The 22286-nt window shown below is 43.5% G+C and overlaps 2 protein-coding genes and 1 long non-coding RNA gene across 7 annotated transcripts in view; 1 reads left to right on the top strand and 2 right to left on the bottom strand.

Moving 5' to 3' along the window:
• Window positions 1-10127, bottom strand: part of LOC118399330 (cyclic AMP-dependent transcription factor ATF-6 beta-like) — a 17903-nt gene extending 7776 nt beyond the window's left edge. The window contains exons 1-9 of one of the 3 annotated variants that reach the window (XM_052472048.1): window positions 9799-10125; window positions 8095-8174; window positions 3452-3533; window positions 3155-3214; window positions 2974-3056; window positions 2601-2781; window positions 2267-2431; window positions 1776-1972; window positions 1473-1652 (exon numbers count right to left, since the gene is read on the bottom strand). In XM_052472048.1, the coding sequence (XP_052328008.1) occupies window positions 1473-1652; window positions 1776-1972; window positions 2267-2431; window positions 2601-2781; window positions 2974-3056; window positions 3155-3214; window positions 3452-3533; window positions 8095-8174; window positions 9799-9871 (1101 nt within the window). In that variant the 5' untranslated portion in view covers window positions 9872-10125. Of the gene's footprint in view, window positions 1-1472; window positions 1973-2266; window positions 2432-2600; window positions 2782-2973; window positions 3057-3154; window positions 3215-3451; window positions 3534-8094; window positions 8175-9798 lie in introns of all 3 variants that reach the window. The other 2 variants (XM_052472049.1, XM_052472047.1) reach the window with 2 other exon arrangements.
• Window positions 10128-10402: 275 nt separating this feature from the next.
• Window positions 10403-22286, top strand: part of LOC118399333 (uncharacterized) — a 24846-nt gene continuing 12962 nt past the window's right edge. The window contains exons 1-6 of one of the 2 annotated variants that reach the window (XR_004828814.2): window positions 10403-16326; window positions 16566-16607; window positions 16729-16770; window positions 17095-17146; window positions 17278-17309; window positions 17431-17917. This is a non-coding gene — a long non-coding RNA (uncharacterized LOC118399333). Of the gene's footprint in view, window positions 16327-16565; window positions 16608-16728; window positions 16771-17094; window positions 17147-17277; window positions 17918-22286 lie in introns of both variants that reach the window. The other variant, XR_004828812.2, reaches the window with a different exon arrangement.
• Window positions 17518-22286, bottom strand: part of LOC118399324 (uncharacterized) — a 10064-nt gene continuing 5295 nt past the window's right edge. For both annotated transcript variants that reach the window (XM_035795333.2, XM_052472055.1), the window contains exons 4-5: window positions 17805-17857; window positions 17518-17667 (exon numbers count right to left, since the gene is read on the bottom strand). In XM_035795333.2, coding sequence (XP_035651226.1) covers window positions 17539-17667; window positions 17805-17857 — 182 coding nt within the window. In that variant the 3' untranslated portion in view covers window positions 17518-17538. The remainder of the gene's footprint in view (window positions 17668-17804; window positions 17858-22286) is intronic.

The raw sequence follows: 22286 nt of genomic DNA, 5'->3' as shown, positions 1-22286 counted from the left end.
TGGAATTGTCCCGGCCCGAGTAAACACGCATGTACCAACATGTCCTCTTTGAAGGTATTCCTAGTTGTTGCTTGAACAGTCAAATCTTAACCACATTCTTAAGACATTCATTTAGAAAGATTAAATTGAAAGCAGTCCATCCGGTTCATTAGGGAAATCCATCTCTGCCTCAGCAATGTAATCACCGAACACATTTGCTTAAGGGAGGTTCCTGGCTTTCCAGCTCCCCTGGCACCCTCCCTCCCCTCTCTCCTACCCCTCCCCTTCATTCTCCTCCTGTACCTCCGCCACTACCTCTCCTTTCTCCCTTCCCCTGTACCGTCTTCCCTCCCTCCTCTCTCCTAACCCTCCCCTTCATTCTCCTCCTGTACCTCCGCCACTACCTCTCCTTTCTCCCTTCCCCTGTACCGTCTTCCCTCTCTCCTACCCCTCCCCTTCATTCTCCTCCTGTACCTCCGCCACTACCTCTCCTTTCTCCCTTCCCCTGTACCGTCTTCCCTCTCTCCTAACCCTCCCCTTCATTCTCCTCCTGTACCTCCGCCACTACCTCTCCTTTCTCCCTTCCCTGTACCGTCTTCCCTCCCTCCTCTCTCCTAACCCTCCCCTTCATTCTCCTCCTGTACCTCCGCCACTACCTCTCCTTTCTCCCTTCCCCTGTACCGTCTTCCCTCTCTCCTACCCCTCCCCTTCATTCTCCTCCTGTACCTCCGCCACTACCTCTCCTTTCTCCCTTCCCCTGTACCGTCTTCCCTCTCCTACCCCTCCCCTTCATTCTCCTCCTGTACCTCCGCCACTACCTCTCCTTTCTCACTTCCCCTGTACAGTCTTCCCTCCCTCCTCTCTCCTAACCCTCCCCTTCATTCTCCTCCTGTACCTCCGCCACTACCTCTCCTTTCTCCCTTCCCCTGTACCGTCTTCCCTCCCTCCCCCTCTCTCCTAACCCTCCCCTTCATTCTCCTCCTGTACCTCCGCCATTACCTCTCCTTTCTCCCTTCCCCTGTACCGTCTTCTCCCTCCCCCCTCCTAACCCTCCCCTTCATTCTCCTCCTGTACCTCCGCCACTACCCTCCTTTCTCCCTTCCCCTGTACCGTCTTCCCTCTCTCCTACCCCCCCTCCCCTTCATTCTCCTCCTGTACCTCCGCCACTACCTCTCCTTTCTCCCTTCCCCTGTACCGTCTTCCCTCCCTCCTCTCTCCTAACCCTCCCCTTCATTCTCCTCCTGTACCTCCGCCACTACCTCTCCTTTCTCCCTTCCCCTGTACCGTCTTCCCTCTCTCCTACCCCTCCCCTTCATTCTCCTCCTGTACCTCTGCCACTACCTCTCCTTTCTCACTTCCCCTGTACCGTCTTCCCTCCCTCCTCTCTCCTAACCCTCCCCTTCATTCTCCTTCTGTACCTCCGCCACTACCTCTCCTTTCTCCCTTCCCCTGTACCGTCTTCCCTCCCACTCCTCTCTCCACCCCTCCTGTACCTCTTTCCCGGCAAGCCTCTCCCTCAGGGCCTGGTTCTCCCTGCGGAGGTGCTCGTTCTCCTGCTGCACCTCCCTCAGCTGGCCCTCCAGGTTCTGCAGGTACTCCTTCTTCTTCTTGCGTGACTGGCACGCCGACTCTCGGTTCTTGATCATCCGCTGCTGCCTCTTCATCACCTTCATCTGAGACCCGGTCGGAGGGGAGAACGCATGGCAGTTAATCACGGCAGAACTGGGCGTGTGATCTGACAGTGAAGCCCGGGGTAAGGCAACGATTGAAGTAGAGCGTGAAAGAGAACTACTCACTGACTGACTGACATGCGACTGACAGACACTCACATCCATGCCGTTGCAGTTGCTCCCTGGCAGAGAGGACGCCGGGACTATGGGTTTGCTGGAGAATGGGGCCGTGGGGCTATGGCAGTGAGGCATGGTGGGGGAGGCGGGCTCCATTTTGACGATGGCCGGCGCGGACCCCAGACAGACTGACTGGGAAAGCACCACTAAGAGAGGGAAAAGAAGGTGACATCACTCAGCTATTACGTAACATATTATGCCATGGTTTCTTAAGACACCCAAATACCCAGAATACCAGTAATAAAATACATGTCTAATCAACAAATCACAGAAATAGACATGTATAGGTATTGTGGCGATTTGAGCATGCACGCCCACAGAGATACATAAAATAACTTGGAATTCAACGCTCCCCTTTAATTAACCTCGGCGATTCACCAAACGGTAAGCCTGGAATAAGGTCATGTGTGAAAAATGGTTAGTCTGGTCCCAGGACTCACCAGGCCTGCTCTGGTCCCTGCTAGGCAGGCTGTGCAGTATGAGGGCCTTGGCTGGACTGGGAGCCTGGGGGACGGAGAGAGCCGCTACACACACAGGCCTGGGTTGGATGAGAGGCTTACTGCTCAGGATGGTACTGGCTTTGATCGTGGCCGCAGTGAGGTGGACTGGAGGGAGAGAGAGAACATGACATGCACTATAAAATGTCTGCCAAGAACAAAGTCAAGGGCATTTGCACACAAAGCACATCATATTAAACATGAAGCGTACACTCGTGGCTGAAGTCTTTCCTGTGCAACACATCAAATAGCTGGACGTCACTGTAGAAACGAATACCTGTGGCCTGTGTGTCCATGCCATTGTGGGTTGATGTTTGGTGTTGCTGAGGCGGCAGTTTGGACTGTGGTCGGGCCAGTTGTGCAGAGGCCACCGTGACTTCACATGTGCCAAGTGGTGGTGCCAGCACATCTCCAAACATATAAGGAGGCGTGGGCGGGTTCTCTCCTTTCACTGGGATCTGAATGGTAGAAAGAGAGATGTGCAAGAAATGTTAAAAACAGGCTCCACACTTTGGTTACTTATGAAATACTCGGACGAGGCTCTGTGTCACTGAAAATGTGCACTTTGTGTACATTGCATCTCAAGAGTCTCTAAACTGTGATGCATCAATATCGTAGTGCGATGTGGAAGCTGATCTGTCTGGACTGACCTGTGAGTCTGGGAGTGAGGTCAGGGAGCAGTCGGAGGCCAGCGAGGAGGCAGGGGAGGGAGGCTCCGCCTTCACCCGGAACACTGGAACAGCACACACAAATGATACAAAAAGGACACCGTGAATAATTCACATTCAACCATAAGACAAACACATGCACAATAGCCAAAGAGGGACTTACACATGTCCACTGGCAAAGGCTGCGTTATCGTCATTTCATCTTTCAGTACGGGAATGTCCCCTTAAGAGAGTGCGAGGAAGGCAGAGCAGAGAGAGAGCGGCAGGGAGAAAGGTTTTAAAAGTACACCACAACCGACGCTGCGCTACAATGACACTTTACTGATAAACTGAAGTGACGTTGCTATTTTACTTCATTGGCCTTCTATAGTAGTAATAACATGTCTACTACCACAACGAATGCTTTTAAAAAGGAAAACCTCTCCTTATGCTTCCTGCCACACTTTATTAATCTCTGCACCTGTGAGAAGGTTGTCGTCCAGGTGTCTCCATGGCGACGTGGGATTGTCGGGATCAAGGGTCAGCACGAGATCGTTGTCAAACTGCGAGGAGAGAGAGAGGAAGCGGAGGGCAGAATTAGGCCATCGTCTGGATTAGTCAGTAGGTCAGCAGGGGGTGCGCCATTGGTTGCCCCAACAGGGAAATCAGCCCCATTATCGGCCGGCCCGTCTCAGGCTCACTCAAGTTACCTTAACTTTGGCATCACACACTGAACTCTCACGACTGCTAGGTAGTGTGTAACACTGCCTGGTTTATACTGATACTGCGAGCACTAGTCGACTACCACCAGGTTACTCAACCCTGCACCTTAGAGGCTGCTGCCCCATATACATAGACATGGAATCACTGGTCACTTTAATAATGTTTACATAACGCTTTACTCATTTCATGTACAGTTGAAGTCGGAAGTAAACATACACCTTAGCCAAATACATTTAAACTCAGTTTCACAATTCCTGACATTTAATCCTAGTAAAAATTCCCTGTCTTGGGTCAGTTAGGATCACCACTTTATTTTAAGAATGTGAAATGTCAGAATAATAGTAGAGAGAATGATTTATTTCAGATTTGATTTCTTTCATCACATTCCCAGTGGGTCAGAGGTTAACATACACTCAATTAGTATTTGGTAGCATTGCCTTTAAATTGTTTAACTTGGGTCAAACGTTTTGGGTAGCCTTCCATAAGCTTCCCACAATAAGTTGGGTGAATTTTGGCCCATTCCTCCTGACAGAGCTGGTGCAACTGAGTCAGGTTTGTAGGCCTCCTTGCTCGCATACGCTTTTTCAGTTCTGCCCACAAATATTCCATAGGATTAGAGGTCACTCAAATCCCTTGACTTTGTTGTCCTTAAGCCATTTTGCCACAACTTTGGAAGTATACTTGGGGTCATTGTCCATTTGGAAAACCCATTTCCAACCAAGCTTTAAACTTCCTGACTGATGTCTTGAGATGTTGCTTCAATATATCCACATAATTTTCCTCCCTCATGAAGCCATCTATTTTGTGAAGTGCACCAGTCCCTCCTGCAGCAAAGCACCCCCACAACATGATGCTGCCACCCCCGTGCTTCACGGTTGGGATGGTGTTCTTCGGCTTGCAATCCTCCCCCTTTTTCCTCCAAAGATAACGATTGTCATTATGGCCAAACAGTTATATTTTTGTTTCATCAGACCAGAGGACATTTCTCCAAAGTATGATCTTTGTTCCCACGTGCAGTTGCAAACCGCAGTCTGGCATTTTTATGGCGATTTTGGAGCAGTGGCTTCTTCCTTGCTGAACGGCCTTTCAGGTTATGTCACTTTAGGACTCGTTTTACTGTGGATATAGATACTTTTTTACCGGTTTCCTCCAGCATCTTCACAAGGTCCCTTGCTGTTGTTCTGGGACTGATTTGCACTTTTCACACCAAAGTACGTTCATCTCTAGGAGACAGAACGCCTCTCCTTCCTGAGCGGTATGATGGCTTCGTGGTCCCATGGTGTTTATACTTGCATACTATTGTTTGTACAGATGAACGTGGTACCTTCAGGCGTTTGGAAATGGCTCCCAAGACTAAACCAGACTTGTGGAGGTCTACAATTGTTTTTCTAAGGTCTTGGCTGATTTCTTTTGATTTTCCCATGATGTCAAGCAAAGAGGCACTGAGTTTGAAGGTAGGCCTTGAAAAACATCCACAGGTACACCTCCAATTGACTCAAATGATGTCAATAAGCATATCAGAAGCTTCAAAAGCCATGACATCATTTTCTGGAATTTTCCAAGCTGTTTAAAGGCACAGTCAACTTAGTGTATGTAAACTTCTGACCCACTGGAATTGTGATACAGTGAATTATAAGTGTTATAATCGGTCTGTAAACAATTGTTGGGAAAATGACTTGTGTCATGCACAAAGTAGATGTCCTGACCGACTTGCCAAAATTATAGTTTGTTAACAAAACATTTATGGAGTGGTTGAAAAACTCGTTTTAATGACGCCAACCTAAGTGTATGTAAACTTCCGACTTCAACTGTATACATTGTATTGTATTCTACTGTATTTTAGTCAATGCCATTCCAGCATTGCTCATCCTAATATTGATATATTCTTAATTCCACTCTTTACCTTTAGATTCCTGTATATTGTTGTGAATTGTTGGATACTACAGCAATGTTGGAGCTAGGAACACAAGTATTGACATCTGCTAAATATGTGTATGGGACCAATAAAATGTTATTTTATTTTGATAAAGGAAGAATGAGCAGATTGCCACACTATTGCACACTGTATTTTATTTTACTAGGCAAGTCAGTTAAGGACAAATTCTTAATTTACAATGACACCCTACCGGGGAACAGATCAGGGAACGGTCCACCTTGCTCAGGGGCAGAACAACAGATTTTTTTTTTTACCTTGTCAGCTCAGGGATTCAATCCAGCAACCTTTCAGTTACTGGCCCAACGCTCTAACCACTAGGCTACCTGTAGGTGATGTAGATTGGAATAGACATGAGTAATCGAGTCCTCCAACAGGTGTCAAAAGTCTCTCTTTAACCCGACTAAAGATCACTTTGTTTGACAGTCAAACTATTTTGTGGAACGTGCTTTGTGGCTGCCCGAATGAGCAAAAAATAAGTTTGTCCCTATTTTACATATTTATTTTGTCGTCTTGGAGACAACGTTCATTTGCTTTGACTCTCCTGTTCCATTTCTAAATGTGCATTTGTGGGACACAACAAAAAAAGAAACCAAGCATCAGTTCTTCTCCTTGAATTAATCCTCCCTTCTGAGTCTCACTCACTAAACCATGTTCCGTCCACTCCCTCTACACACGCGTGCTAAGAGTGCACGCAAGCTCCCGTTAGGCCTACAGAAACAAATGCCTATAAAAACATATCTAACTGATTGATGGGATACACAAGCTACATTCCTTGCTAAATGACAACAGTTTTAAAAACTAATTGTGTTCTGTCTGTGAGTTGATTGATGTAGGGAAATAGGTGCTTCAAAGACGAGCTGCAGGTTTGGAATGATTGCGTCCCGTCTATTTTCCGCTTAGGCTACTTTGCGAACTGCCAATGCCATTTAGAATTGGTTAGCCTAGGCTAAAGAGCGAATTTTCAGAATCTTAAGAACAGGCCTACTCACTAAACAGATCTTGTGGTCATAATTCATCTCCATGCAGTTTTCAACGTAGAATTCTTAATTAATTTAGAAACATTCCAAAAGGCGAAATAAAACAAAATCGAACATCTGTATATTGATGACAGATTTGTTTGTAACCCTCAGAAAATTGTCTTTCAACTCGCCAAATTGAGCCCCGTTTCAAATGATTACTCTGAGAATAACTATTCCAGACGCGATATGCACATCAGCAACTTATTTCACTTAGATAAATAGTTATATTTTATTCAGTTACATGACTTTTTTTTCTAGAAATGATGAGTCTTGAATGTGATAGTGCTTGGGAAATAAAAAAAGTGTCTTGTCTGCTAAATTAACAAAACAAGGCTCTACCATTACACAATCATAGGCTTCAACAAGCAAGTGCCACCGCTAAGGTGTGAAGATTGTGTTCCACAATATAACAGTTACAATAAATTAATCTTAAATGACACTTGATCCTGGACAACACCCTGTCGTTCTCAACTAACATCAAGGCGGTGGCCCGTTCCTGTAGGTTCATGCTCTACAACATCCGCAGAGTACGACCCTGCCTCACACAGGAAGCGGCGCAGGTCCTAATCCAGGCACTTGTCATCTCCCGTCTGGATTACTGCAACTCGCTGTTGGCTGGGCTCCCTGCCTGTGCCATTAAACCCCTACAACTCATCCAGAACGCAGCAGCCCGTCTGGTGTTCAACCTTCCCAAGTTCTCTCACGTCACCCCGCTCCTCCGCTCTCTCCACTGGCTTCCAGTTGAAGCTCGCATCCGCTACAAGACCATGGTGCTTGCCTACGGAGCTGTGAGGGGAACGGCACCTCAGTACCTCCAGGCTCTGATCAGGCCCTGATTACTACCACTGAGGAAGTACAGTTCCCGCTCAGCCCAGTCAAAACTGTTCGCTGCTCTGGCTCCCCAATGGTGGAACACACTCCCTCACGACACCAGGACAGCAGAGTCAATCACCACCTTCCGGAGACACCTGAAACCCCACCTCTTTAAGGAATACCTAGGATAGGATAAAGTAATCCTTCTCACCCCCCTTAAAAGATTTAGATGCACTATTGTAAAGTGGCTGTTCCACTGGATGTCATAAGGTGAATGCACCAATTTGTAAGTCGCTCTGGATAAGAGCGTCTGCTAAATGACTTAAATGTAAATGTACTTGTTTTTATATATAGATAAATGCACACATTTATTTCCAGTGTGGGCCTTGTGTTCTAAAATAGACCCCCCTCCCCCCATTGGAGTACTCAACAACAACAAAAAGCGAGAGCACTAACTGTCAAAACATTTCAAGTGCCCATTCCTGGAATAGGCCCCATGTTGAGTAGACAGGAAATTAGGTTTAAATCATTGACAGCTTTGAATTAACTTCATTGTGGTGATACAACATGTGTAGTACAGTGGTCAGATAATACAGTCAGGATCTGTGAGCAGAAAATCTCTTTGTCCGTTACCGATGTTTCATATTTCAGTCCTCTCGTGTACTCTCCGTCCTCTCCCTCCTCCATGCTCTCACACTGGTACAGACAGGCATCTGAGACAGACAGACCAATTAGTTAGCACTGTAGGAACATGATTATGCACATGGACAGACATGCAAGTTGCTCGAGTATCAGTTGCTATAGCGGTTGTAAGTAAAGCCTTATCACTATACCACAGTGACCCCTTGTCTCCATGGTTTCCCGTGCCTTATTTGGTTTGACAAGGGCTTGAAACACGACTCTGACCTTTGAGCTAAAACAAGAAGAGGGATCTACTACTAAATGATGGTTGTGATCATAAACACACCTAAAAATGAGCTCGAGGTTTGGTGCTTTTCTACACCCATTTTAAATTCAAAGCAGCTTCAATTCACAGGAGTCCAGTTAGGTTTTTCCGGCTTTACAAATTGAGTGAAATCTAAGCAATGGAGGGGAAGCTGGCTTAAAATACATGAGATGGGAGGTTTTCTGCCCTGAGGTGACCCACCTTCAATAGCAGAGGGATCGGTAACCAACCTGCTCAATGCTGAGAATGGTTGCCCCCATTACTGTTGAATTTGAATTAGCCAAGTGTTAGCTACTCATGATAATAGTAGACCCCATTAACTAGAGGGACAACTTATGGTCTGAAATTAATTCTAGCCTACATTATCGTGGGACGTTTTTTATTTTCTTGAAAGAATGCTTTTCGTTTTCCACAACTAGTTTTGATTCACACTGCAGGCCTGACTAGTTAAATGCTGTCCATCACAAATAGTAAATGTAAAACGTAATCAAGTTCAGTGATCACAGGAAGTTCACAGTTTACAGATTGCGTGAGACATTTAAAAAAAAAAAAAAACTTTATTTAACTAACTTTAGAACAAATTCTAATTTTCAATGACGGCCTAGGAACAGTGGGTTAACTGCCTTGTTCAGGGGCAGTACATTGTCAGCTTGGGGATATGAACTTGCAACCTTTCAGTTACTAGTCCAATGATCTAACCACTAGGCTACCCTGCCGCCCCAGACAACGACACTTAAGTCTGCAAACTTCAGCACATAAAAGCAATGATCAGGGAGTCGGTAAAAGGGTAAGGTCTGTATCTAAAATACAGTGCCATACAATGAAAGCAAGCCAATCTGTCAGATGCAAATGCTATTGATTTAAAAAAGGGCCCGAGATACCCAGGTGTCGCAAAAAGCCAGCTTGGTGTTCAGTCTTTAGATAGGTTGAGGCCTATGGTTTATTCAACATATTACATACATTTTAAATTCAGGTATTTGGGATCGATGGTCTTTTCAGATAGCCTTTATCTTATGGAAAACGAACGCTTGCAGAGTACAAGCTTTTCTCACACTAATACCAAAAGGCTTTTTATAACTAAAGTTAACACTCCTATATGTGCTAATAGTGACATATCCGGTTTGCTGCCCAGTGCACTTATAGCTAGACATTGGCGCACACACCCACGCAAGAAACCCAACTACAACCAACTTTAACATTATGATTTTTCGTAATTTGTTGTCAGGGTCAACCTGGTAAGGTTAAGAAATTAAAGATGCATAGTCAATTTCACGCGTTCGTTATCAGCTAAAGTCGCGTTAGCTAGCTGATCATTTTAGCTATCAAAAGCATCCATGCTGCCCAGGTGGTAAACATGCATTACAGTACCATTTATTATCTCTCTCACTTACCCCAATCCTCGCTTGTCAGAAGGTTATCAGCGAAGAAACGACTATCCAAATCAGATAGTAAATCCGTAGTCATAGCCACAAGGCGTGTGTTAATTAGAGGGAGTGTGGACAATCACCGATCGATTATATTAAAAAATATAAATCCGCGAATTCGATTTACCGCGAATGATGTTCAGTTGGCGATTGGGTCCATCGAAGTACAAAAGACAGTTGTAATTTCTTACGCGAAACATTAGATTTTGTATTTATTTTGTTTCATAATATCCACTCGGTCCACAGAACCATCTCGCATATGACGACATCCAGACAAGAAACGAAATTTCCGCAAAAAGCCCGCCCATTTTCAATACAAGATCCAATCAAAGCAAGGATTTGTTAGATTGATTCTTCAGTCGCCCTATCCAATAATATTATTACTATTAAGACAGAGTAGACCGTCGTAGATGGACAAAAGTAAGAGGTTTATAAGGTGATTCGGCCCAATCGCACGTCAGAATTTTGAGTGACGTTGAAAATCTTCAATGGTAGACATGTAATTTGGCATTCCTTTCAAAGGACATGCTCTAAAAATCAATCACGTGTTCAACAATAAGAAACATTTCATTTGAACACATGGTTGATAGCTAGCTAAAGTTGTCTCTTTCCTAAATTAGCCATGGATGGAGATAGGGTTTTGGACTTGTGGTTTTAGTTGATTCTCCGTACTGGCCAATGATTATAACGGGGAATCTGACCCAACCATACATTCCTACATTGTGCCCCTTGCCTGAGAGGATGGAAGTTCAATATGTATCTAGATGTGGTAAGCCAGTGTAAACTAGCTAACGTTACCCATGAAATGAAGTTTTTAGCCAGGTAGCAAGACAACCAACTTAAAGCGTGTACTGTATGACAGTGATAGACCGTTTCGTCAACATGAGATAAAGGATCATGGCATTGGCTTGAGTGAGTCATGTTTTTTCTGCAAACAAATCAGAACCATGGACAACCACATCATATTTAGCTTACATTGATTGGACTCGTTTTTGGTATATTTTAGTTGTCACTGCATAAGACTACGCATAGGTGATTTGATGTTGAAATGGTGCTGGAATAGTGGAGGCAGTAACTGTTTTTGTAACTCTCCATGGTTCTAAATCCATAGTTGTTTAGTGGTCTGAAAATGGCGGAAGCATTAACTTGATTGACCATGCTGTAGGTCATGTAACTGTCTGTTACGTGCCATATGCTTTGTGGATTTCACCTGTGTGGTTGAATTTATTATGCAGCACTGTCTTCTTATTGTCTCTGCCTTAGGCCCACAGTGCATTTGGAAAGTATGCAGACCTCTTGACCTTTGCCACATTTTGTTGCGTTACCCTTATTCTAAAATGGATTCAATTGTTCCCCCCTCAACTACACACAATACCCCATAATGACAAAGCAATTTTTTTTAAAACAATTTATTAAAAGATATTGCATTTAACATAAGTATTCAGACCCTTTACTCAGTACTTTGTTGAAACACCTTTGGCAGCGATTATAGCCTAGAGTCTTCTTGGGTATGATGCTACAAGCTTGGCACACCTGTATTTTAGGAGTTTTTCCCATTCTTCTCTGCAGATCCTCTCAAGCTCTGTAAGGTTGCATGTGGAGCGCTGCACCGCTATTTTCAGGTCTCTCCAGAGATGTTTGATTTGGCTCAAGTCCAGGCTCTGGCTGGGCCACTCAAGGACATTAAGAAACTTGTCTTGTAGCCATCTCTGCATTGTCTTGGCTGTGTGCTTAGGGTCGGTGTCCTGTTGGAAGGTGAACCTCAGCCCCAGTCAGGTATTTGGGGCTCTGGAGCAGGTTTTCATCAAGGTTCTCTCTGTACTTTGCTCTGTTCATCTTTCCCCTCAATCCTGACTAGTCTCCCAGTCCCAGCCGTCCAGCAATAGGAAGAGTCTTGGTGGTTCCAAACTATTTAAGAATGATGGCGGCCACTATGTTCTTCAAATTAAAAAAATTCATCAAACGTTATTTGTCACGTGCCGAATACAACAACTGTAGACCTTACCGTGAAATGCTTACTTACAAGCCCTTAACCAACAGTGCAGTACAGTTCAAGAAGAGTTAAGAAAATATTGACCAAATAAACAAGTAAAAAATAATAAAAAGTAACACAATAAAATAACAATAACAAGGCTATATACAGGGGGTACCGGTACAGAGTCAGTGTGCGGGGGTGCAGGTTAGTTGAGGTAATTTGTACATGTAGGTAGGGGTGAAGTGACTATGCATAGATAATAAACAGCAAGTACCAGCAGTGTACAAAACAAATTGAGGGGTAGGGGTGTCAATATGTATAGTCTGGTGGCCATTTGATTAACTGTTCAGCAGTCTAATGGCTTGGGGGTAGAAGCTGTTAAGGAGACTTTTGGTCCTAGACTTGGCGCTCTGGTACCACTTGCTGTGCGGTAGCAGAGAAAACAGTCTGACTTGGATGACTGGAGTCTCTGACAATTTTATGGGCTTTCTACTGACACCACCTATTATATAGGTCCTGGATGGCAGGAAGCTTGTAGCGCCTTACAGTCAGATGCCGAGCAGTTGCCATACCAGGCGGTGATGCAACCGGTCAGGATGCTCTCAATGGTGCAGCTGTAGAACTTTTTGAGGATCTGGGGACCCATGCCAAATCTTTTCAGTCCCTTGAGAGGGAAAAGGTTTTGCCATGCCCTCTTCACGACTGTTTTGGTGTGTTTGGACCATGACAGTTTGTTGGTGATGTGGACACCAAGGAACTTGAAACTCTCAACCCACTCCACTACAGCCCCGTCGATGTTAATGAGGGCCTGTTCGGCCCGCCTTTTCCTGTAGTCCACGATCAGCTCCTTTGTCTTGCTCACATTGAGGGAGAGGTTGTTGTCCTGGACCCACACTGCCAGTTCTCTGACCTCCTCCCTATAGTCTCATCATTGTCGGTGATCCGGCCTACCACTGTTGTGTCGTCAGCAAACTTAATGATGGTGTTGGAGTTGTGTTTGGCCACAGTCGTGGGTGAACAGGGAGTACAGGAGGGGACTAAGTACACACCCCTGAGGGGCCCTCGTGTTGAGGATCAGCGTGGCGGATGTGTTGTTACTTACCCTTACCACCTGGGGGCGGCCCGTCAGGAAGTCCAGGATCCAGTTGCAGAGGGAGGTGTTTAGTCCCAGGGTCCTTATCTTAATGATGAGGTTCATGGGCACTATGGTGTTGAACACCTTTTCAACATGTAGCATTTCACTATCCCTCGGTTGACAAGAAACCGCCACTAGTCGTGGTGGCTCTACTACCATTGCTTCTTCCCCGACACTCGTTCCTTCCAATCTTCTCACTGCCTCCAGATAAGAGACACGCTGGACGCTCCTTACCCTTGCCACCTCATTCACCTCCACCATAACAGAGAGACTCTTCATCAAAGAACAGTAGCAAGGATGAAGTGACATTTTTTCCGTCCACCGTACAGGTCAGTCACCGTGCACCAACCACTTTATTTCTTGCTCCACACCAGAAATAACCCCATTGATAGGCGCCCTGCTACGAAAATCCACGCAGGAAACATTCCACTTCAATAACTTTTTGAGTCTTAACACACGCTTCTTCTGCTCTGCAGACACACAAATCAAAAACCACTTCTGTGACTCTCACCGACTCAAACTTTCTTCCAACACATCCCAGATATTCCTGGATATGTTAAACAGATTTCCCAAGTAGCATTGATCCTAAACCCTGACTGGTGGTTTCTTTTTTTCCAACATAGCTTCATTTCTCATGGCTTTACTTCTCCCTTTGCCACTTGTAAACCCACCAATTCTCACTTTCTGTACCTTTAGCTTCACTCGACTCACTAGCAGTTTCAATCAAAACCTCAGTTTCCGCCATTTCCGTCTACAACCAATGCCTAAGTCTCCCGCTCCAACAAAGAGCCACTTTCCTTTCTCTGACATGCACTGTCAACTGTGGGACCTTATATAGACAGGTGTGTGCCTTTCCAAATAATGTCCAATCAATTGAATTTACCACAGGTCGACTAGAATTAAGTTGTAGAAACATCTTACGGACAATGAATGGGAACAGGATGCAGCTGAGCTCAATTTCGAGTCTCATAGCAATGGGTCTGAATACTTATGTAAATAAGGTATTTCAGTTCCTGTTTTTGCTTTGTCATTAATGAGGAAAACATTTTTAAAATCAATTTTAGGATAAGGCTGTGCCGTAACAAAATGTGGAAAAAGTCAAGGGGTCTGAATACTGTATGCACTGTATATATCAAGTTCGCAAGGCATATGAACTAAAAGGTTATAATGCAAACGACGCAATTATCACAACACAGGTTTTAACATGTTTTTTCTTTCTGGCTTGGCTTCCCCAGTGATTTTATCCACGCACCGCAACTGTCCTTGAAAGAAATTATATTAAAAGGATGAATGACTTTTAACAAGTATCAAATCTGATTTCATTCATCACATGCTTCGTTTGAAACAGATGTAGACTAACAGTGAAATGCTTACTTGTGGGCCCTTCCCAACAATGTAAATAGAAAAGGTAATAACACGTAATAATATAAGCTATAATAACTACACAATGAGTGATAACTTGACTAAATACAGGGGTACCATTACCGAGTCGATGTGCAGGGGTACGAGGTAATTCAGGTAGATACAGTTTAAGTCAGAAGTTTACATACACTTAGGTTGGAGTCATTAAAACTCATTTTTCAACGACTCCACAAATTTCTTGTTAACAAACTATAGGAAAAGGTAAGCTTTAACTTCCTGACTGATGTCTTGAGATGTTGCTTCAATATATCCACAGAATTCTCCTCCCTCATGAAGCCATCTATTTTGTGAAGTGCACCAGTCCCTCCTGCAGCAAAGCACCCCCACAAAATCATGCTGCCACCCCCGTGCTTCACGGTTGGGATGGTGTTCTTTGGCTTGCAAGCCTCCCCCTTTTTCCTCCAAACATAACGATGGTCATTATGGACAAACAGTTCTATTTTTGTTTCATCAGACCAGAGGACAATTCTCCAAAAAGTTCAATCTTTGTCCCCATGTGCAAACAATAGTCTGGCTTTTTTTTATGGCGGTTTTGGTGCTTCTTCCTTACTTAGCGATATTCTGGTTATGTCGATATAGAACTCGTTTTACTGTGGATATAGATACTTTTGTACCTGTTTCCTCCAGCATCTTCACAAGGTCCTTTGCTGTTGTTCTGGGATTGATTTGCACTTTTCACACCAAAGGACGTTCATCTCTAGGAGACAGAACACGTCTTCTTCCTGTGCGGTATGACGGCTGCGTGGTCCCATGGTGTTTATACTTGCGTACTATTGTTTGTAGAGATGAATGTGGTACCTTCAGGCGTTTGGAAATTGCTCCCAAGGATGAACCAGACTTGTGGAGGTCTACAATTGTTTTTCTGAGGTCTTGGCTGATTTCTTTTGATTTTCCCATGATGTCAAGCAAGGAGGCACTAAGTTTGAAGGTAGGCCTTGAAATACATCCACAGGTACACCTCCAATTGACTCAAATGATGTCAATTAGCCTATCAGAAGCTTATAAAGCCATGACATCATTTTCTGGAATTTTCCAAGCTGTTTAAATGCACAGTCAACTTAGTGTATGTAAACTTCTGACCCACTGGAATTGTGATACAGTGAATTATAAGTGAAATCATCTGTAAACAATTTTTGGAAAAATGACTTGTGTCATGCACTTAGTAGATGTCCTAACCGACTTGCCAAAACTATAGTTTGTTAACAAGAAATTTGTGGAGTGGTTAAAAAACAAGTACGGTATCAAGGGACTATCCTCTCAGTCACCAGTGCCATATGTTAGGTAATGGTCCAGCCAGGGTATATGAGGTCATCTTCTGAATGGAATGTAGGTACCTCGTATCTGAAAAGTCTTAATCTGAAAAGTTTTCATTTGAAAACAGGGTCCCTACCAAATGTGTTCCTGACATGGATGTAATGTTTTTTGTTGTCTGGCGCCCTCCACTGTATGAAGTAGGCTAAGTAGGTTACTGTATGTCCAAATTCACAGATAAGTCACTCTCAGAACCATCTCTGGTATGTCTCGAGAGCATATCCAAATGCACAAAACTAGTAGAAAGTATTTACTACTGTCATCATTCTAATAGCATTGTTTGGAAAGTCACTCTGCACGGGTCCCACCTGGTTCAGATCTGTACTCACAGAGATCATTAAATGTGGCCGAGCCCTAGTGTGAATGGCCTCTTATTTGCCAATCAATCTGGCAGAACCCTATTGCTGCCCTGTACAGTATCTAGAAAAGCCAAGCAGAGAAAGACTATCTTCAAGAAAGATAGTCATGTGAAACAGGAACCCATTTAGACTCTGTTAAAAAATGGAACCGTGAAAAGGGAGAGGGAGGACCCACAGAACAGGTTTTTCCTTTGATGAAGATGGAGCCCTGCAGAACCTCAATCTGCATCCTGGGGACTCTGGAGAGAACCTGTGTAATGGGGAAACGGCAGCTAAAGTAACAGTGTTGACAGGTAGGAGCTTTCCAAATAGCATTTTATCTATTTCATTGTCTGTGTTTTATTTTAACAGTGACATTTTCATTTAATTAAAAGATCGGGCTCAACAATCAACTTCATCACTTCCTAGTAAAAAGCAGTGAGAGTTGGTTGGGGGAACCACACTTTAGAGACCCTTCTAATGCCATTCCCCTTTCATTTAAAATGCCATGCTTATGCCTGACTTGATTATTAATTTATTTTTGCAAACCCAGATCACCTCAAAATCCAGAGTACCACTGCTGTTATGAAAACAGGTAACACACAGCAACACTATGCAATTCTTATCACAAGTATACAAATAACACCAAAATCTAGGGTTTTAACTTTGTGCTGTGAAAGTAAATTCTATGACCTATATTCTTCACCTATTTTCAGATGTTGTTGGGAGAGAGAACAAAGAGACAGGCCCTACAAATGGTAGGTTGTCCATGGACATTCAGACACAAATTATATTGACAAAAAATATTTCAAATCGCGGTTTTTGCTCTTTGTGGTGAAACTAAAATGGCAGTGTGTGTTGGTCAAAATTGAGGGTCTTGAAAAACAAGAACATAAGTGCCACCCAGCTTTATGTTTGTCGTTAACAACCCTCCGTAAAACTCTGTTACATTATGTACCTCTGATGTTGTTTGTACAAGCATTAGGTCCATATTAAGATATTAAGATATTATGTGATTGGCCTATGTGGTCATGCAACAACCTTTTTACAAACATGTGACATGATTGCTGTATTTCCTATAGTGACAGGACACAAGCAGGAAGGAGCTCCAGACTAGGTGCTTGTCAAATCTAGGTAAAGAACACTGTCTAATTGTTTGCTAACAGAAAAGTCCCAAAAGTAGGATTTGTGTAAAATGTGTGCATTCTCCCAACAAGTATTGCTCTCATTGAAAACAAATGATTGTTTCATATTTTGTCTTATAGGGTCTGAGATCACACAGGGTGATGGGGAAGGAGTGAGTACAAATGAATACATCTCACTGTAAACTGAAAGTATTGCTGAAATGAATGGTTGTGTCTCAGGGCCCTTCTCATGTGGAAGACACTGAGGTTCATTTTGCATCTCTGGGTCGGCAGAACTGGAGGGAAAGATCGAGGCTACAGGGAGACCTGCATCACGTCATCTAATCCGCTGTGGTCACTGCTAGACCAGCATTCCAGGGTTTGAAGAGAATAACTCATTGATTAACCACACAGTTCGTATTTGACTAGTGTTGCACAGGTGACATCTTCCTGGGCCAATCCTTGCACTCCCTGAGCAGTGGGGCGGGCCTTACCAGTGTGCTTCAGACTGCCATATTGCAGACCCACTTCCTGTGGAAAACATATCCATCATAATTAGAGATGAAATATTACCATCATGCCATCCAAACCTCTCGGCCGTACATTTACAGTTAGATAAGGTTTAGTCCTAACTGTTATGACTCAATCATTTACAGAAGTACTTTTACCTTGAGACTTGAATTCCGGTTCACACAGGTGTTGCACAAACATGTTGTTTTACCTGAAAGAGGGAACAATTTAGTTTTAAAGAGGCAATCTGCAGTTCAAACAATAAGAAAAGGTAACCCCACCACTGCTTTGGTAAATGGGTGAGCAATGGGTCTGGAGAGATGGAACCACTCTCAAATTCATAGGCAGAGCTACGGATGCAAGGACTGACCATCCATGAGATCAAATTATAGTTTTAATTGTGTTTTGAGGACATACAGTGTTTGTCCAATTTGTACAATTTGTAAGTCGCTCTGGATAAGAGCGTCTGCTAAATGACTTAAATGTAATGTAATGTAAATGTTACAATTACAGTGTTTATAAACATGGGAGTTAAACAATCTTATATTTGGAGTTTTGATGGGGTAATACAGTTGAACTCAGCTCATGTGTGATATTCTTCAAGAATCAATGGGTACAAATTATTATTATTAATTTGAAAGTCAACTAAATGTATGTATCAACTGCAGATTTGCAATAGACTAACTCTGGTTTTGGAGTATAATGTATCTTTAAGTAAACTTGTCAAACTTCAGATACGCTCAGAGTATTAACTGTTTGATTTTGTTTACATTTACCATTCAACCATAACAAGAATGGGGATTACCAAGATTTGTACATTATCTTTCTATGTTTACAATACACTGTCTTACTTGCTTTTCTTGTCACTGCAACAGAAAGTGAATGTACAGTTAAAATGACACTCCAAGGCAAGGTCTATGTACAAAAAGTACAAGAGCAGACGCCGTTGTGCTGATCACTCACGGGAAGGAGGTTTCTGCTCTCTGTGAAGTCATTTTTCATACAGATTTATACATTTTCTGTCTTCTTGCTCTCACTATGCCAAACGTAAATCTCATCTTGGAGGCTCTGTCTACTGTCTCGGGTTGCAAGGTAGAATCAGCCACCACAGGAACAATTTCGCGAACACCACAGGACTTTGTCAATGTGGTCGCACCAAAGGAGCTGGAATACCCAAGTTTGTAGACATTTTCTTTACCATGTGCCTTAGCTTTACCAGATGCTTTTCCACTCCACAAACCACTGTGTCTGTGAACGTGAATGAGTCCCTTGATTCTAGGTATGACTACGACTTTACAAATGTTTTAAGGATGGGGAAACAATGTTTACTCGGGGGAAAGGAGCTGTACATCAGACACTGTGGCTGGAACCACATTGCCCTGAAGGTTTTTAACAAATACAGGGATGGTGATGGATGGTTGGGGACCGGAGACGAGGCTTGGCCAGTGTCCTTCTACAGACCTGCTATGGACGGATCCCAGGGCATCATCAGGAATGATGGAAATGGAGCTACTTTTGGAAAAGGAGTCTACACAACACCAGACATGAACATAGCTGAGTAGTTCTCCAAGAGATTCATGTCCAAAGTAGATAACAAAACCTACAAGGTGGTGCTACCGAATAGGATCAAGACCCAGGAAACTCCACCTGTCCTTATGGTCTGCTGCTTAAGGAAGTGTTGTAATCCATTAAGACAATGTTTGAAAGATAAGTAAAATAAGTTGATCAGAAACTGAAGAGATGTATCATCAGATCAATTTAACTAGGCAGTCAGTTAAGAACAAATTCTTATTTTCAATGACGACCTAGGAACAGTGGGTTAACTGCCTTGACAGATTTTTACCTTGTCAGCCCAGGGATTAAGTAACCAGGTTTATTTGTTATAGTCATAGGATTAGCATAAGATTGAGTTTTTATCCAGTGTAGATATAGCCTTTACCTGATAGGCCACTATTATGGATGTGTGTTCAAGGGTAATAAAATGACCTAAAATAAGAGCGCGTTGTTTATTTACATTATACTTTATTTCCAGTGACCCCGCCTTATCTAACCACATATTTTAAAACAGTTATTTTGGTAAAAGTGTGCTTTTTAAGTACATAGAACTCATATGTTACTTTGGACGACACTGGAAAAGACTTCACTATGCTGTAGTCACAGCATCTACACAACACCAATGTTGGACAATGCTACCTAGTGGTATTCTTGTGGTATTCCTTTTACAATTGTTGACTTACATGAACAATTAGCCTCATGATAGTTTGTTAGTGTCTTTATTAGTAGTCTACACTGAACAAAAATATAAACTTCAAATATTTTACTGAGTTATAGTTCATATAAGGAAATCAGTCAATTGACATGAATTCAGTAGGCCATACTCAGATATGCAACTGTTGGTCACAAAAAAAGTGGGGGCTTGGATCAGAAAACCAGTCATTATCTGGTGTGACCACCATTTGCCTCATGCAGTGCGACACATCTCCTTCACATAGACTTGATCAGGCTGTTGATTGTGGTCTCTGGAATGTTGTCCCACTCCTCTTCAATGGCTGTGCGAAATTGCTGGATATTTGAGGGAACTGGGACACACTGTTGTACATGTCGATCCAGAGCATCCCAAACGTGCTCAATGGGTGACAGGTCTGGGGAGAATGCAGACCAAGAAAGAACTGGGACATTTTCAGCATCCAGCAATTGTGTACAGATCCTTGCGACATTGCTGTGTATCATCATTCTGAAACATGAGGTTGTGGCGGAACATGAATGACACAACAATTGACCTCAGGATCTCGTCACGGTATCTCTATGTGCATTTAAATTGCCATTGATAAAATGCAATTGTCTTCGATGTCTGTAGCTTATGCCTGCGCAAACAGGATTTATCCTTGAAGGGCACACTTCTCTAGTGTCCTAGTGGCCATCAAAGGTGAGCATATGCCCACTGAAGTTGTTACGACGTCAAACTGCAGTCAGGTCAAGACCCTGGTGAGCATGCAGATGAGGTTCCCTGAGACAGTGGTACAAACCCACAATTTCATCAGCTGGCTGGTGTCAGACGATCCTGCAGGTGAAGAAACTGGCTGTGGAGATCCTGGGCTGGCGTGGTTAAACGTGGCCTGTGGTTGACGATGGCTTGACAAAAAAAAATTAAAAATAACATCCAGTCAGTGACAGTCCAGTGGGTGAAAACAGCTCTTTGATGAGATAGGTCGAAGGAGAAGGGCAAGAATCATCTAAGCTAACAGGCGGGCCACAAAAAGGCAAATAGCAGATCAGTACAACAGTGGTGTGCAGAACGGCATCTCGGAATGCACAACTCATCGATCCTTGTCACATATAGGCTATTACAGCAGATGACCACACCAGGTTCCACTTCTATCAGCTAAAAACAAGAAGAAGCATCTTTTGGATGAGATGGAATGGGCAGGTTACAGCCTGAATGTCCCCGCCGTCCAAACTGCAGCAACAGCGTGATGCCATTCATTCAGGCTGTTCTGGAGGCAAAAGGGGGTCCGATCCGGTACTAGATGGGTGTGCCTAATAAACTGTCCTTTGAGTGTATACAGTTGAATTCGGAAGATTATATACTGTACACCTTAGCCAAATACATTTAATCTCAGTTTTTCACAATTCCTGACATTTAATCCTAGTAAAAATTCCCTGTCTTAGGTCAGTTTGGATCACCACTTTATTTTGTTGCTTTCATCACATTCCCAGTGGGTCAGAAGTTTACATACACTCAATTGGGTATCATTGCCTTTAAATTGTTTAACTTGGTCAAGAGTTTTTGGGGAGCCTTCCACACGCTTCCCACAATAAGTTGGGTGAATTTTGGGCCTTTCTTCCTGACAGAGCTGGTGTAACTGAGTCAGGTTTATAGGCCTCCTTGCTCGCACACACTTTTTCAGTTCTGTCCACAAATTTTCCATAGGATTGAGGTCACTCCAATACCTTGACTTTGTTGTCCTTAAGCCATTTTGCCACAACTTTGGAAGTTTGCTTGGGGTCATTGTCCATTTGGAAGACCCATTTGCGACCAAGCTTTATCTTCCTGACTGATGTCTTGAGATGTTGCTTCAATATATCCACATAATTTTCCTCCCTCATGATGCCATCTATTTTGTGAAGTGCACCAGTCCCTCCTGCAGTAAAGCTGCATGGTGTTCTTCGGCTTGCAAGCATACCCCTTTTTCATCCAAACATAACGATGGTCATGATGGCCTAACAGATCTATTTTTCATTCATCAGACCAGAGGACATTTCTCCAAAAAGTATGATCTTTATCGCCATGTGCAGTTGCAAACCGTAGTCTGACCTTTTATGGCGGTTTTGGAGCAGTGGCTTCTTCCTTGCTGAGCGGCATTTCAGGTTTGTCGATATAGGACTCGTTTTACTGTGGATAAAGATATATTTGTACCTGTTTCCTCCAGCACCTTCACAAGGTCCTTTGCAGTTGTTCTGGGATTGATTTGCACTTTCTGCGCCAAAGTATGTTCATCTCTAGGAGACAGAACGCTTCTCCTTCCTGAGTGGTATGACTGCTGTGTGGTCCCATGGTGTTTATACTTACGTACTATTGTTTGTACAGTTGAACGTGGTAGCTTCAGGCATTTGGAATTTGCTCTCAAGGATAAACCAAT

This window comes from Oncorhynchus keta, chromosome 20 (genome assembly GCF_023373465.1).
Source record: "Oncorhynchus keta strain PuntledgeMale-10-30-2019 chromosome 20, Oket_V2, whole genome shotgun sequence".
In the NCBI taxonomy this organism is placed as follows: domain Eukaryota; kingdom Metazoa; phylum Chordata; class Actinopteri; order Salmoniformes; family Salmonidae; genus Oncorhynchus; species Oncorhynchus keta.
The sequence above is the reverse complement of the archived record's forward strand: the minus strand, read 5'-3'. Positions and strand labels throughout refer to the sequence as shown.